General features: G+C 39.7%; 1 protein-coding gene across 6 annotated transcripts in view; it reads right to left on the bottom strand.

The window, feature by feature from the left end:
* Nucleotides 1–2,158: 2,158 nt before the first annotated feature.
* Nucleotides 2,159–17,682, bottom strand: part of LMO7 (LIM domain 7) — a 131,115-nt gene continuing 115,591 nt past the window's right edge. For all 6 annotated transcript variants that reach the window (XM_080374393.1, XM_080374388.1, XM_080374389.1 and 3 more), the window contains 9 exons: nucleotides 15,930–16,357; nucleotides 14,109–14,174; nucleotides 13,708–13,773; nucleotides 11,784–11,836; nucleotides 9,945–10,164; nucleotides 8,779–9,051; nucleotides 7,269–7,377; nucleotides 5,316–5,418; nucleotides 2,159–2,898 (listed from right to left, as the gene is read on the bottom strand). In XM_080374393.1, coding sequence (XP_080230519.1) covers nucleotides 2,876–2,898; nucleotides 5,316–5,418; nucleotides 7,269–7,377; nucleotides 8,779–9,051; nucleotides 9,945–10,164; nucleotides 11,784–11,836; nucleotides 13,708–13,773; nucleotides 14,109–14,174; nucleotides 15,930–16,357 — 1,341 coding nt within the window. In that variant the 3' untranslated portion in view covers nucleotides 2,159–2,875. The remainder of the gene's footprint in view (nucleotides 2,899–5,315; nucleotides 5,419–7,268; nucleotides 7,378–8,778; nucleotides 9,052–9,944; nucleotides 10,165–11,783; nucleotides 11,837–13,707; nucleotides 13,774–14,108; nucleotides 14,175–15,929; nucleotides 16,358–17,682) is intronic.

Raw genomic sequence — 17,682 nt, 5'->3', positions numbered from 1 at the left:
AGTGCTGGGAGAGGGGGAATCATGGATAGGTTAGGATAAATTCATTGATGCTTTGGAGGTTGAGAAACTTTGACCTGTGACAAAAAATGTTGGGTGTTTCACTGCGTTTCAGGGCTGCTGATGGAGATTGTGAGTATCCAGGTTTTTTTTGGGGGGAAGCAGTTATTCATAGTCTGGTGCTGCCTACCATAAAAAAAGGCTGAAAACTAGACAGGGTAGAGGAGCATCTGCACCCTCTCCATTCGGTACGTGCCTTAATCAAGACCCAGATCTGCACAGCACCTGATTTGGGTTCCTATTCTGAAGCGTTCTCAGGAAAGCACTCTTCTTCCACAAGCAGCAGAGAGGACCCCAGGCTCCCAGACAGCCATGTGAGCAGGCAGCATGAATATCCTTCTATAGTGTGTATTTAAGGACTAGGGTCTTCAAATCCCCGAGTTCTCACCTGCAGTCCACAGTGTCATTACTTAACACAATAGTGCAAACCAAATGAAATATCCACCAGTTCGCTTCATAAGAGGCATTTTCAACTGAAAGCCAAAAGCAAAGGCCAAGTTGTAAGGGTGGCTGAACATGGAGCTTGGCAACTTTGGGTTGATGAGGTGGTTTAGATATTTTTTTGTTTTGTTTTAAAAGCAAAGTTTGAAAATTAAGTTTGGCATTTTGGAATTCAGCATTTATTAGCAGACAGAGCCCATCTGTTCAGGGAAAGATCAATAAACCAAAGCAAAACAGGAGACTGACAGAGCTACAAGTAGGAGTTACACCAAGGCCCACACAGGTGAAGTACTCCCAGTACACCAAAACAGCATGATCTTCCCTTGTTGCCCCCAGCTATCAAAGCCATGATCTCTCTCCCCAATCTTCAAGTTCTCCTATCCATCCCTGAGACCCCCTGTGAGGAAGGAGCACCCTAAGCTGCTTTGGCACCCGCACTGCGGCTCTGCTGTGCTTTAACCCCGGCCGGCAACCAAGCACCACGCAGCCGCTTGCTCACTCCTCCTCACCCAGAGGGATGGGGAGGAGGATTGGAAAGGAATGTAAAACTCAAGGGTTGAGATAAGAACAATTCAATAGGTAAAGCAAAAGCCACACACACAAGCAAAGCAAAACAAGGAATTAATTCACCACTGCCCATGGGCAGGCAGGTGTTCAGCCACCCCCAGGAGAGCAGGGCTCCAGCACACATAACTGTTACTCAGTAAGACAAACGCCATAATGCCAAATGTCTCCACCTTACTTCTTCTCCCAGCTTATATACTCAGCATGGTGTCCCATGATACGGAATATCCCTTTGGCTAGTTGGGGTCACCTGTCCTGGCTGCGTTCCCTCCCAATTTCCCGTGCCCCTCCAGCCTTCTGGCTGGCACGGCCCAATAAACTGTAAAGTCCTTGATTTAGTATAAACATCACCCAGCAGCAACTAAAAACATCAGTGTGTTATCAACATTATTCTCACATCATAGCTAAACCAGCACTGTACTAACTATTAGAAGAAAATTAACTCTATCCCAGCCGAAACCAGGACAGGCTCCTCATGGTGCCACGTACAAGCTCAAACTCAGAGCTCACATCCTCCTAAAGCTCCCAGCTGTCTTCTTCCTCCATTTCATCCACAAGATGCTCCCCCAAATTCCTCTGATCTACATCCCATGTTTTCTTCGCTGCTTCCAAGGACATGGACACAGAAGGGTATGTAACTGGTCATTAAAAGATCTGGGAAAGCCACTGACCACAGCAATTTGGGAACCACCGCTGGAAAACACAGCACACATTCCAGTCGTGTTTTCAGGAGCAGAACCTAACCCAAAATTTTCAGCACCTCATTTCTAGACAGTGCAGAGAAGTTCTGGGGAACTTTCACCTCTTCCAGTTGTCATGCCTCAGGGATGAGGTACAGGACAAAGAAAGAGTCTTGCCACTTGGATTAAATGCTGAAGGGAAAGAGCATGAGGAGCTTGACAGAAGAACTATATACAGAATTTGACGTCTACTGTAAGGGAAAAGAGAAAAGCAAGAACTTTGCTCTTGCACATATTTAGGTGGACATCTTAATCCTGTCACAAAAACTGTTTTCCCAAGATGAAATTCAAAATTCTGTATTTCAGCAAATCATCTTAGACACATTTAGCTGGATAGAAAGAAAACAAACTTCTACTAAATGCAACATCAGAAATTTTATTTACAAATGTACTGTAGTTCAATAACCATTCTCCACATATTTTGTGGAAGAAAAAGTGATAGTTACATTTTCCAAATGGGAAAAGAGAACTCTTCCCCTTAAATGTATTCCACAGAATATTATGCCAACACCACTGAGCAAAGGGATTATTCTTTGTATTTAAGTTTCAAAAAAGCACATAATTTTAGAAACCAGCATACGGAAAGCAAACACATTTGTGTGTATTTAAATGCAGCTTCATATTAACCTAGAGAATTCACTTCCAGTATATGTCAAAAATAAAGACAGTAATTGCAAATATATATTTATATTAGCTATTTCTCTAACACTCATTTCAAGAGCTTAGAAACAAAATACCCTCTTCATATACCATTGGAAAGTCAACTAGTTGATTATAAGCCTCAAAAATATTTTGAAGTTATTACTGAAAATATACTTATTCTCCCTTGTGCTCTCAGTACTTGAAGCTGAAAAAGTTAAAGCATTTTCCCCAGATATTTCCTTACTGCAATTACTTTCTTATAAATAAAAATAGTTATATAAAGAATACGATGCATTGCTATGAAGACTAGATAAGCAAGAGTTACTCTTAGGAAAAACACACATACACACAATATATATATTTATAGATCTACATCAGCAGCAATCACCTCTTCTTTTATCTGCAACAGTGGTTTCATATCTTCATTTGCTTCACATGGAGGTTGGTTGTCCAGCTATTAGAGAGAGACAGAAGAAATTGTAATTAAAGCCTAGCTACTGAAGAATCTTAGTGAGAGAAATTAAAATTTCGAAGTTATAAATAGTCAGATAACAGTATTTCCAATACCTATTGAAAATGGTAACACAAACTAAGGCATACATTCTGAATTTAGCAATCCAGATTTTGTGAACAATACAAATTTATGTTTAATCCAATTATAGCACTGCAAGTATTTCAGGCCAAGTAATACTCCACAGAACATGCACCTTACCGAGTTTTTAAGAATTATTTTTAGTATTAGCATAGAGACAAGGTGACAATTTTTCTAAATTTACCCTTCAATAATCAAATCAAAATCTGTTAAATAACTCTAACAGTATTTTAAAAAAAGAACTTTTTATCCCCTCTCTGCATATATTTGTGGGCATCTGCCCATACACTGGTGTTTTGCTACAATGTCCCAGGTTTAAACCACACAATTAACATAAAAATGTGCAAAAATATCATAAAATTACAATGTAAATATTAATAATCCTACAGTTTATGAAACCTTTTAGCCAATATGTTCCTGTTTGAAACTAACAAATAATTAGCCAGGCTGATGTCAAATGCCAACTGCAAAGTAATCTGCATCACACACCAGTGCTGTGTTGTCAGTATATTTTCACTGCAGTAATAACATAGCTGGTTTTTGTATTATTCAAATAGCTAATTTCAATTACCAATCACTAATTCAAATATTTTGGTTTGTACCCACAAATTCTTACAGTTCCTGATTTACTCATATCTCATACAATTATGTTTTGAGGTGCCCACTGGCCCAAGTAGATGCAGTCTGAAGGGAAGGGAATAGAACCGTTTCCTCACAGATCAGCTCTGCTTCTGAAAGGCACTGCTGTGACTTTATGGGTTGTAATGTCAAGACTAAATAGCAATTCATCCGTGATAAAATTTTTTGTTACTTCCATCACCAAATTCCTGAGTACTGTCTTGGCAGGGAGTAATAAAAACAGGTTTTATTGGTTGTTGTTTTTTTTTTTTTCCCCAGTACCCAACTTATCCAACTCACCCAGCAATTTTGCCCCCAGAAGAAAAGATAAAATAACATGAACAGGCTCCAGACTGAATCTCCCACACATCTGGGTGCTTGAAATAGGAACACTGTCACTTTGATGTGGTCTTGTCATCAACAAGGAGATAAATTCTCCGAACACTAGCTCGGAGACATATGACCCAGTGCTCTGGATCACCCCTTGATGGAAGGTGGTGATTCTCTTCCTCCTTCCACTGATCATAGTGGCATCCTTGCACCTAACATTAGCCTCTCTGAATGCACTGTTAGTGTCAAGGAGAGGTGGGTTTTTTTCTCGTTTTAGCTGGGGCACCACACAATCATTTCTGTGGTGCAGGCAGCTTCTCCTCTTCCTGGAAGCAAAAAAAAAATCCTGAAAACAGCAACAGCATCAGATGCAGAGCTTCTCTTTCTGAGCTAGGCTTGTCAGCCAGCAGATGCCCAAGTCCTGCTCAAGTATTGCAGCATAGGTATCCTGTTCCCTTCACTGCCTTCTGGTCCACCATGAGAAAAATGTGCCGGGCTCATGAAGAAATGTGGACATGTTTCCCAGGAATTAATTCAGAGATGCTTTCCCTTAGCTGAATTTTATCATTCTAGAGAATTCCATATTTGCTACATAAAAATAGAGCCATACAAAACTCTCAAGACTTGTCAAAATTAGGAGGTTGTCTACCATCATCTATGACAGCAGGAAAAAACCCTCAACACCATTATTCAAAGCCTTAATATCATGCTCCAGTAAATCAGAATTCTGCAAACCATAATAAAGGAAAAAATTTATACTGCACCTTTTAATTAAGATCTGTAAGTAAATCAATTCCTCCTGAACTTGTACCTAAATGAATAACCAATCACAGACCTATAATTCAAATAATAATAGCATCGCAAATAGAAACGAGCATTTGTGCCACCTGCACAGGATAAACTAACAGCTTCCCAGGTATGCATTAGGATTGAATTAAATATATATATTCAGATTACGTTTTTAAAAAATGTAAACAATTTTTCAAAAAGACTTCTCTGTTATCAAGACAAGCCTGTTCAGCAACTGACAACTCCTTGACAACACTCTCTCAGATCTATGAAGAAAGCAGGATGACTATACCACATTGTCTGCTTGAAGCTGCTTAATAACAAGGTGGTAAAATCAGCTACCAGCAAGTTACAAGTCAGGAATGACTGACTACCCTACGAGGGGCAGAAACTGGCAATCAAACCTTGCCGAACCTATTCACTAACATACCAACTTAAAGCTAAATATGAAAGCTATCGAGTGGCTCAGCCGTGCAAACACTTGAGGCTGTACAGCACAGGCAAGAACTACTGTCAGGCACACCACAGGTGGATTGCCTTACTTTTAAATCTGATATAGCAGTCGTTGCAGAAGAGTTTGTTGTTTCGGATCCGAACTTCAGCTCCAGAGCGGGATCCCCCGAGGTCACATCCACAGGAAACACACTGCACGATAGATGAGTAATTAGAACTCCTTACAAAATGTTAAGAAACGAGAAAGCTGTTCAAAAGCAGCTTGGATTAAGCTCAACAAAGCTTGAACGATACACCCACAGCCACTAGCAGCAAATGTGTAACGATTAGTAGATCAAAACGCAACTAACCCTGAGAAAGTATTTTAAGGCGACGACTGGACAACGAATAGCAGATACACCAACTAAGCAAACATAAAGCAGACTTTTTAGAGATTAGTTCATTAAATCTAATTTTCTCTGAAAACTAAGACTGGCTCGACACAAAAAAAAATTGTTGTCTAGATGGCAACAGCAATTTTGGCACAGAACACCTGGGTGGGCTGCTTGCAGATTTCCGTGTGGCACTATACACTGCTGGTATCCTCAGCCCTTTGGCACTCGGAGCAGCAAATGCTCAGACACCCCTGACTTCCTGGGCTTGCATCACAGAAATGAGTTCTTATTTGGAGAGAAGGGGCCAATTTAATACTATTTTTTTTGATAAACACACAAATAAGGGGCTTGACAGCTTTCATACTAACAATAAACTATTTAACTATGGTGCCTGAACAAGTCTTTGCTATGAATATGAACTACCTCTGGAAGGAATGTAACCCAAACCATAGCACACTCCTTATGAATTTATAAAGCGAAGTACTCAGCTGACTACAGAAGGACAGACAGTTTGCCTGCTTGCTTACATGAGTAATGAATCTTTTAGATCTGGCAGATTGGCACTCTGTTCAATAGCTCATTAATCTCCAGAGATTTGAAACACAGAGATTTGGTATTTTCTTATGTAGGTTAGGAGCTATGGGTGGACTCCCTTGTACAGAATACACTCTGCATAAAGGGAGTGACAATGCACCCCCATGGATTACACCTGTCCCTTCTGCTCAGGCAGGCAGGATCAGGGGAAATTTTGAGTCAATCCCTTGTAGTTTTCTGGGTGATGCCTTTGAGATGGGCACAGAAGACAAGTGTTCTGAACCAGACACCCAAGTCTCTTTCTTAAAGCCACGCCTCCATCCAACACAAGGTAGAGTAAGAGCAAAGGGGTGCCACAGCACCTCCAAATCAGAGTCTAATTTATCATCTGGTCCTAGAGCAGGGGAACTAGAAGTGCTTTTACATCTTTTGCAGGCAGGCATTTCTTCTTTCAGCTTTGCGTATGCCCCGAGCTGACTACAAATCATGTAACTATGCCTCAGCGCTAAGCATGAGCTGATATACCAGCTTCAGTCCAGGGTCGAGTGGCACTAAACAGCTTCCTTTTGGTGCTGGGTTCTATCCTGCCAGGCTGAACGCTGCCAGCACGCCTTTGCCTGGAAAACACCGTGTGAACACTATGCTAGGATTAGCTTAGAAATGATGGGCCACCTTAAACGGTTCAATTGCCAGGGTCCCGGCTGAGGGGTTTTTTGGTTTGCCTTTTTTTTTTTTTTTTTTTTTTTTTTTGGGGGGGGGGGGTAGGTTGTTTTTATTTAGGGTGGGGTTTTTTTTGTTTTTAAGGAGCTGTTTTTTCTGGGAGAAGTGGCTCAGCCCCTTCTGATTTTTTTTTTGCTGCCTATTCGAAGAAGGAAGAACTTTGATCTCACAGTCAACATCATCTTATTTGTCAAAGCCCTACCGGTTAGCTCTGGCATTTAACAAATACTTCTAGAGTTAAGGGCTAAATGCCTGCAGAGACGAGTGCCTCATGGAAATATGCATGCACCACGCTGTCAAAAGAATAGAAGGCAAAGCAGGTGATTAGTAGAGCCCCTGTGAGCATAACACCAAGTAGCCATGCGTGCTTCTGATTAGTTCCTGTTCCTTCAAGATGTTACTCCCATCTCTCACCTTAAAGCAATGTAAATGATAACAAAGACCAAGAGACTCAATGATCATGGCTGCTCCTTTGCCCAGAACGTTATTACAGTATGAACAGATTTTCTTCCCACTGACTGACCTAAATATAGAATGAAAATCCTTAAAACCAGTTTGAAAAGGTTTAAAAGACAAAGAAAAGTTATCAAAGACTTTTTGAGATTAGAAACAAAACCACACTGGTGTAAAAGTGTACTATTAGGCCGCCTGGGGAAAATAAACTGAAAATTAACTATCATTTGCAGTAAATCTGAAAGCTAAGTAAAGCTGAAGTGTTATAATTTAGATCAAAGTTACACAGGAACAAATGGAGAAATTCTGTCACTTTCTTGGCAGATATTTCATTGTATAAAATACCTTCTACAAATAAACATAAAAATTATGTTATTAAGTTTGGAGAGTAAGACCACAGGTTTTGTGCTGCTGCCTTATTTCTTATTTGTGGGGAATTATCCTGAAGGCTGAGTTTTAGCAAGCAGCCCTGCCAAGTCCCACCATCTGCACCTCGTTAGGTAACAGAAGGCTACTCCTGGGCCTATAATATTATGCTAACTCTGAACATAATCCATACAGAGGTCAGTTTCTATAGATCTACCAAGATGTTAGCAAATGGAAGCGGGAACAAGATAAGTAAACATGGTTAAAAAGGTAATTTTTGTACACTATAAAGAATGTAGGAACCTAGCTTTGGGAGGGAAAAAAAAAGAAAACTAAAAAGAAAAAAACAGGTTCAATTTATCACGAAGTGCCTGAAAGCATAAGAGCTAGTGAAGCAATGTTCACACTGTTGTTATATATAACACGTGGAATTGTGTGGGGATGATTCTCTATAGCCTTACCCCAAGGTATTTTTAAAACGTTTCAAGTACATAAAGTAGCAGTTATCTACCCTACCACAAGTGAATTCCATTTTTGTTTCAAAATATGTTGCAATTGTTGCTTTCTCCTCCTAGATTTAAACCAACATCCTACTCTGCAGTTCCCCAGGGTCGTGGGTTATGAGCATTCCTGAGCGCTCCTCGAGATGATATTGACCACATGCCAGGAAGGGGGGAGGAAAGACCAAGATGAGGGCCATAAAGCGTGGGTTTCAGGAATCTTTTGTTAAAACAAACCTAAGAAAATAAATGTCAGAAATGCCATCTGGAGTATGCTTTTACTAATCATTTTGGTAACCAACATACAGCTTGGAGACTGGAGATTTATTATTCCAGTTCCTTCAGTGTGGTTTTTTTTTTTTAACCCAATGTCAAGCAGTGATGACAAACCTGGGGAATTTTCTGAAGGACTGGAGCAGGGGGGTAATAACAGCCCTTACTTCTACCGCCCCATCCAGCCAGAAAACTAAGTCCAGGTAGTTTTCAGACTTGTTTATCAATGTTATGGGCAAGAACGCTGCTGTGGACCACCATACACACAGGCTGCTCTCTTCAGGGCAGCCCAGCATTTATACCTTCCCAGCAGAAGTGCACCGCTCACTCACCTGCTGCGTGTCTGGGACCCTGGCTGGGAAGCAGAGAGGGGAGACTGAGCTCGGGGGGCTGCCTGGGACACAGAGGGGGCTCTTGCAGAGGTGGCTGCAGGAGGTGCTTTGCTGGAGGAAGGAGTGCACATGTAGGCTCGGTTTGAAGTGGACACCGGGCGACTGAAATCTTGACTAGAGGACAAAGATGAAGAGGAGGCAGACTGGTTCAGCCATGTGTGGTGCCTCCATGAGCTTGTTCTTGAAGAATCAAGATTGTCCAAAGACTCCCCTCTGTAACAAAGGTACACATAAAAATGTAAATAGCGGTACAGCTAGAGAAGAAGAGCTATATTCTGATTTTTTTTAAAAGAAAAATCATTATCCTAGCATTTTTAAGATTTTCTAGCATAAACATGCTTGTCTGATGACACTGAGAAATATTCTTCACACACCGATTTAAAATGTTTGAGCAGAAAATTATCCTTTGTGTCCAATCTTAGTGTCACGGGAAAAAGCAGGTGAAGCAAAAAGAGAGGTGGGACTTAATAAAGGCAAAACACTCTTCACTGCAGCCTTATCAGGGTGAACCATATCAAAATCCACTGTAGGGAAACAGACCTCAGACACCACATTTGGTTTTGTTTTCTCCAAGGGATAACAGATTGAAAATAACAATCCATCCAAGCTGGACAGCATCACCTAGGTACAAGGTGTTGGCCCAACAGCCACTCTTCTGACTGATGACTGTTTCCTAAGTGACAAATCTAACATACATACATTACTTAAAGCAAGAAACAAACTCCAGACTTTCTGACATTTCTACATAAAAAGAGGTATACTCCTTAGCCATAATAATTAGTTTCCACAATAAATTGTCATGCTGAAATTCTTAAGCACATCTGTCAATGACAGAGCACATTATTGATTTCCATTGCTGGTACACCAACCAAGAAATAAGCAGCTGAGTTATTTACAGGTCACATCCATATTCTTTACTCGCAAAAAAAAGTTTAATTCCAGCTGTAATACAGCTACTTTCTTCTATTTGTGCTGCTATGCAGTTTAGCTTACAGCATTTCACAGACTCATTTCATTTCCGTGCTCTGTAATACAAGCTGAGGTTTAGAATCACTAAACAATATTATCTGATGAGAGACAAAGTTTATTTTTAACGCAATTCCTACCTCCTCATACTACTGCTGTACAGACTTATAGGCTCCTTATGTATACTGGAACTGCGCTGCCTAATCCAGCTGCTGTCCGTGTGTAGAGATGTTTTCTTTCTCATTTCCTGAAGGATTTGCTGTCTTTCCAACTCTGCTGCAGACAGGTTTTGCTCCTTCTGAGGCTTCTTCTGTGACTCACCCGTGTTCCAGGACCTCTCTGAGTACTTGCTCTGGGTACCTGTTTGGACAAAATGCACAGATTTCAGCCAGACACCTTAAGGCACAAAGGCAGTTATCACAGATTCAGTGCTCTGGCTGTAACTCCAAAGCAGTCATTCATCACCACATTCACAAGTTTCTCCCGTTCCTTTTTATGGACAGGTGACCAGTATCAAGCCTGCCAATATGTCATTATGATTACACTTTTAAAAATTGTATTTCCATTATGTGGTCCTTAATATTAAGTTCAATACAAGTAGGCATTTTCCTTCACTTTCTAAGTGTATATGCCTATCCATTTGTGTGCGCATATGTATGCACACACATACATGTATTTTTAAAAGAGCATGATCTCTTTTATTGCCACAGTATGGAGACTTCCTCCAATACAAACTGAAGTATGTATAGAATATATCATTGAACGGTGGGATACCTTCTCTCCCTTTAAGAGTTCATATCCTGTTTTCCTGTATGTTGTCCCTGTTCTCAAGATATTTTTTTTCTTTATTCAAGGCACTAAGCACACTGCTTTATCTTGTTTTAGACAAGTATCTATGTATATGGGGGGAGACAGACAGGGAAATCTTACACAGTTTCTTTATAATTTGTATGTTGTGTTAACTACTCAGTTGAAATTACATTTATGGTATAGATGGCCTTTGAGATTTTGGAAGGGGAAAGAAACAAGCCATCTTTCTTCAATGTGTTGACATGCTAGAAGGCAACAATTTTGTCTTTATTTCCTAGATCTGGTAACTTCTTTACAGTAAGACTAATACAGAAAATTACTCTGCAATAAGTCATTCAATTTAAAATTCAATCCTTTTAAATACTGCTCTGACTATAGATTTGCTCTTGGTTTTATTGCTGTAGATTGCCATTATAAAATACTGTGGAAGTTGACTCACTTATGAGTTCCAATGATCAAGTTTTAATGTGTGAAAGCAATGTTGTCAATCTGCAACATATCCTCTAATACACCATTTACCTCTCTATGATTACTTGCAATTACTTTTTTTTCAACCATGTTTTAGACACGAGAATAGCTTTCAGTCATTTTTTACTGTAACGTAATTATGACCATCTGGTTGGTTTGTTTGCTTTATACACATTCCTTTCAAGACACAGGAAGGTAACTGAAGGACAACTCAAAGGCAGCAACGAACTAGAGTCCAGAAAACAAGCTGCTGCGACAGTATCAAGCACTGACTTCTAGCTGTGTTACTCTTAACAGTAGTTACAAAGAGCAAACAAATGTATCAAATACATTATCATCTTGGTATGAACAGCTTTTTTTATTGACAGAGTCATATCAAAAGAACCCACATCTTCAATGATATATCTACACAACTGGTTTATTCTCATATAAGTATCAGACATCTAAAATTTAGGCACCCGAGACCCATTTGTAATCACTGCTACAGTCTTCAAGGGAGCAGTTAATCCAGCAAGACGCTGACTGTACGAATTTCCTCTTGCTGTTGAAACTTCATTAAGCTGTAGCATGGTATGACTTTGAACTACACTGCAGCTATCAAAAAGCACTTTGACAATTAATTTTCTTAGGATAACCACATCCAACACATCTTTTTTCAAGAAAATACATTTTCAAAATAATGAAAACTAAACAGTACTTACCATTTCTGATTGTGTTGAATTCATTCAGTTCTGAACTTGACTTGGACTTATTCCTAAGGATATAGAAAACATTTCTCTGTCTCAAATAGGAGACCTCATCACAGACAAAGATCTTATCATTGCAGACGAGATACACAGCCCCTTTTTTCACCATCCCTCCCATCAACAACTAATGCTGAACTTAAAGCAAGAGGCAAAAACACCCAAACCAAGACCAACAGGATATTAAGGGGAGAAAAAGATGCCAATGTTTAAATGTCAATAGGTGATCACTGATTAAAAGTTAAAATTATGTACTGAAAGTTCCCAGTGCTTCAGGTATAAGGGACCAATCATTGTATTCGCTTCAACAAAAACATGTAAAAAACAAAGTCCTCCTCTCTGGAAGCTTTGTGAAGACTACAGTCAGACAGTTAAAGAAGTGATAACTTTGAAAGCAGGTTTATAAATGAGTTAACATCTGAGAAAACTAAATCATACTTCAGCATCATTACTAGATTGTAAGCAAAACACCTGCTCAAACACTGCATGCAGATTGTTCCCTGGAATTTTATCAATCACTGATAAAAAACCCCATAATTTTTAATGAGTTTTAGACAAGATACGTCATTCAGTATACAGGCAGACAAGCAGCAAAAAGCTGGTTTTCTGACAGTACCAAACTGGAGCTTCAGGAACACCTCTGTGCTATGTTATTAGTCTCAAGTAATAAAGGCAGTTTCTTAGTTTAAAATGCCTCAGAAGTGAACAGAAATCCTTTACTGGGTCACAACTCAAAGCTGCTACGTTAATGTGTTTACACTTAAGAGTACTGGCTGCGTAACAGTGTTTTGTGGGACTCTTGTCCTTTGTCTATAAATAAACGATGCATAAAACTGTGTCACTTTTCTTGCTCCCCCAAGTTCTGATTGTCCATCCTATGGTGCAGACCTATTTATTTTATTCTGTTTGAGAAGATGCAACAATTTCACAACTGCTTGTGGTAAAAATGAACTCCAAAGAGCAGGTCAGCCTTGCCTGGGATGCTTTTAGCACCCAAGTGTCTTCCTCACACATATATCCAAGATGTATCTATTTAGTGCAGGCATCTTCTGAAGTTAGATTTAGATCTTCCATTAGTAGTACCCTGTGAATTTTGGGGTTCCTCTTCATATAAAAAAGGGTATGCTCACTCCAGCTGTAAGAACTGATTAAGTATATACAGCAGAGGTGATCTTTTAGAACTACTGTGGGATGCCATCTAAGACAAAGACTTGATAAAACAGTTCTGGATTTAAGTAACTTCAGCATTTTTTTAACTATAGCCCAGTTATTAAAAGGGAGAAGAAAAAGCTATCCATTCAAGAAGCCCAAACCTGCAGTGGTTAATATACTCTACTGAAATAAAAACAAAACAAAACCAAAAAAGCAACAGTACAACAAACAAACCACCAAGCAACACAAGACAGAAAGTAGCCAAGGTAAGAGAGCATAACTTAAACAAGCGGCACATCTAATACCTTCCTGATATATACGCTGCTGCTGTCTCTCTCCTCCCTCCCTGTTTACTCTCAAGTTGCACAATCCTGACTGGGATGACTGCACCTTAGTTTGTGTGGCACGTTATGACACAACCACAATATTATTTGAAATTGTTTTCCAGCCAAATAAAACCAGTACCACCCACATATTTACTTCCTTACAGTTCTGCTTCTCCCAGTAAAACCCTACTGCCTAACTTGTTTACAGCATAGCATATAATTTGCCAAAAGTTTAGCTGCTTTTTTTCTCAACATGAAAACATGCCATAAACACTGCAAAACACAGCAGCATATACAAAGTATTCCCTTAACTGCCATGGCTAAAGCTTATTGGAAGTTTCAAAGCTTTCTGACACAGAAACAGTGACGTTACAGTCTACAGCGAGATTCAGTATCACACGTACCTGTCAGCAAATGACTGGCCAGGTTGCTCCTCAATGGTTTTAGAAACTTCATAACGCTCATAATGCCTTGAGAAAAAAAAAAAAAAAAAAAAAAAAACAACAAAAAAAACCAACCAAAAAAACCCCAAAAACCCGAAACCTTAGTAGTTCCTACTAAAAATATTCAAAACAGATCCTTAAGGCGGGGGGGGGGGGGGGGGGGGGAAACCCCAAACAGTTAAATTCTAAGGAGACTTCATTTTACCAGCCAGAAACACAAAGGGCAGAAAAAGAAAGGCTGTCAGAAAAACTGCCTGAAATTGTTTTGTTAAGTGACAAGGAATCCAAACGTGAGCATGTCAAATTGGTTGATACTTATGAAGTAGGCTGAAAACCTACCTATTGATTCAATTTCTTATTACCTGTCAATGAGAGGATGGCCAGCTTGATCCTCTATTGTTTTAGATACTTCATAGCGCTCATAATGTCTGGAAACAAAATACAGATAAAAGAAAATACGTATTAAACAAAATAACATTTTCTAGAAATTGAGCAAACAGTAAGTATACATAGAGAAAACTGAGAAATATTGGATATGTTAGTTAGATATATGAAAATACATGAGAAAAAATCTCTGAAGACTTTTTAAGATGCTGCAAAAATTACCATTAGCACTATATGACAGTGATTATCTTATCCATTTTAAAGCCAGGAGGTAAGCTTTGTCCAAACATAGCAGTTCTCTAAAAGTTACATGCATATTCTAGAATATTTTATAGGTGTAGTTTGTAACCCACAGAGAAAAACTCTAACTTCCACAGACAAAGCTCTTCCAGTTGCCTGTCCTCAAACTCAGTGCTCTTAGCAGCAAGTATCCTGCCTTCACAGATGTTTGTATAAGGTTTCAGATTTCAAGTCACACCTTCTGATACCATCGTAAACCAAACATTTAACACCAGATATTTTAAACCCCAGTTTCACTAAACTTGCTCCTTTTACTATTAAGCAAAGCCTTCCTTCTTTACCAAAACACATCTTTTGGCAGCAACCTCAGAAGCAATGGAATCCCCTAGGATTAAAGCACATATCAAGGATTTAGATATGCAGATATTAGAGCAGCTTTATAAGTTACCGCACAAAGTCCTATTATCTTGCAACAGGGGCAAATTAAAACTGTAGAGATATTCTGGCTCAGCTGCCAAGAAGAACCTGTTTAGCCATTGTAACAACTGTGCCTCTGCTTTTCTCAGCAGGCATCTCAAGCAGCAGTCAGTTACAATGAGCTAAAGTAACCCCAGGTCTCGCAATCTCTCCTGCAAATATATGCAATTTTATAATCATACTTTCCTCTTTTAAGACTTGATACCATGCATTATCTTCAGTCATCTCTTTATTACTTACTTACGAACAGGGGAAAATCCTCAAGAGAAACAGCAAAGCTAGTAATACACAAGGCACTAAGCTAAATGCACAAGAAATAAGAAAACCTTACTGGTTTAATCTGTTTCAGACAGATTAATCTCCCACGATGCCTGTAATAATCTGAAAACTTCTGGGCAAGAATGTGAACTTGTAAAGTAAAAGTTGGGATTTTTGTTTGGTTTTGGTTTGGGATTTTTTAAACCAAGCTGCCAAAGAAGGTAATGAAAGAAACCACTTCATGCTTTAGAATAAATATATCCACAGTGAGTATTTCTAACAGGCTATGATATTTTTAAGCCAGCATCTGTTTGCTCATACACCATGATACCCCTCATCAGCAAGTTAACCCAGTAGTGCAATTAAACTTTACTACTGCACTGTCGAACTAAAGACAGGAGTCTGGAAAATCAGTCATGCATTTATTGGAAAAGAGTTAACTTATTATTTCCTCTGAAAGGCCTTGCATATTGAGCCACTGGCTCTCAATTTACAGCCTTAATCAGGATTCTTACAAAATCTTCACACAAAGTGTTTCAGGTCACCTTTGATTTGGCTGCAATTATTTATTTACACTTCCTACTTAAAAAATTAGCTGAAGTGGGTTAAAGGGCACTTGATTCATGGGGAAAGACTTTGTCTTATGCCTGATCCTTCTACCTTTAGAAAGAAAGGCCATCCTGTGGTATCTTGCACTGACTAATTACAGTACAAATCTTAAATGAATACCCTTACATATTCAGGACATACACACTCCCAGAAGAAATGTGTTTGAATTTTTAATGCAAAAGCAAGAGAGAGTACATCCCATCACAACTGCACACCTTTGGTACTGAGGCATCTCCACCAACACCTCCCTCTGCCTTTCAGTCTGACACCTCTGCTCCTCCTCCATCTCTGCCCGCCGCCTCTGCTCCTCCATCTCTGCCCGCCGCCTCTGCTCCTCCATCTCTGCCCGCCGCCTCTGCTCCTCAGCATACTGCTGCTCCCTCTCTTTACGTTGTCTCTCAAGCTCCAGCTCCTGGAGTTCCCTTTCTTGCTCAAAATGCAGGGCTGCTTCGTCCTGGATCCTCCATTCCTCCTGCAGCTTCCTCCTTCCTTCTTCCTCACCCTGTAAGCATGCTGCCAGCTCACTTGCTCCAACTCCTTCTGGCTCCTCAGAAGTATTTCCTTCAGGGCTTGCTCTCCAGCTGGATGCAGATGGAGCCCATGCAGGGACAGATGTTGTGTTTAAGGTTAGAACACTCTGCTCCTGTAGCAAAGAAAAAAAAAATATCTTGCTTTTAGGGAAGGGACCTATTTTTTGAACAGGTTTCTCACTCAGAAAAGTTCATTTACTCTGAGGGAAGACTGTGTAAAAAGCATCCCAAACACTTCCAATGCAAGACCCAGGGTATACTTTGTTTTCATGGTTTGAGTGACTGCTAGCACATTCTCCTAATGAAAGAACTTCATTCCACACAGCAGCCTTAGCAAGCGCCATGGGCAGCACGGCCACAGCTATGTGAAACATTCTGCTTTCTAAAGTATCACTTACATTTCAAGCATCCCATCCCCACTTAAATGCCCACAGAAAACAAACTCATCCATGATACCCCCAGCATTTCTCCCTACTGTTTTGACTTAGAAAACCAAGACCTACCTAAGAACGTATACACAAAGAGATACACTGCAAATGCACATCAGACCAATGAATTTCACATGAATCTTCATGTGGGTGAACCCCCCAACCTCCTCCATTCTCTTACTGTTTGAAAGTCAAGTTTCAGACCTACCACTCTATGACCCTTCTCTCAAACATGAGAAAAGGTCTTTCAGCGGTCAAAAGATGTTTTAGTTGCAGAGAACAAATACCGTTTTTATGGGTCCATCCAAACCTCTAATGATGGAAAAATATGAAATGGTTTACATTCTCGGACAAAGCCCTCTAACAGCTCAAAGAGGTTTCTTATTGAAGTCCTAAGCCTTAAATTACAATCTACTTGCTTGTGACTGTGTAAACACAACTGATCTAGCTAGGATGCCTGAAGCAGCACTTGCATAGCAATAGAGATATCTCAGACACCTCCCATACTCAGGAAAAAACCTGTTCATCTTCCCATAAGCAACAGCCTCAAAGTCAGCATCTACAGAAGCTACACACATTCAATGTTTTGAAACATATGATAGCAAATCTACGTTTATTTGATATGCAGATTTATTAGACATGGGATGAACCAGCTGCCAGAAACAAGCCAGGCACTTACGAACATGTCTCATGATGAAGTATTGAAGCAGAATTCCAACAAGTAGCATCAGGAGGTAAACATACCGCAAAGGTATATATACAAGGTAACACTCCATTCTGGTCACAATAATTAATACGTGCTGAAACTTTCTGCTGACATGTTTCTGGTGTTAGTTACCTAACCAATCCTTATGGAATAAAGTCAAAACATCTCATTTACTCTGTTCTTCCCATCTTTGCAACCTCTTTCTACCAAATCATAGACAACAATTTATTTTCCAAAATGAGAAGATAAATGACATAGCAAAATAAATCATTTGCCTGCTTGGACGCATCTGCTATAAGAGAAA

Source organism: Falco punctatus, assembly GCF_963210335.1.
Source record: "Falco punctatus genome assembly, chromosome: 2".
NCBI lineage: Eukaryota > Metazoa > Chordata > Aves > Falconiformes > Falconidae > Falco > Falco punctatus.
Note: the sequence above shows the minus strand (reverse complement) of the source record. Positions and strands in the feature narration are given on the sequence as shown.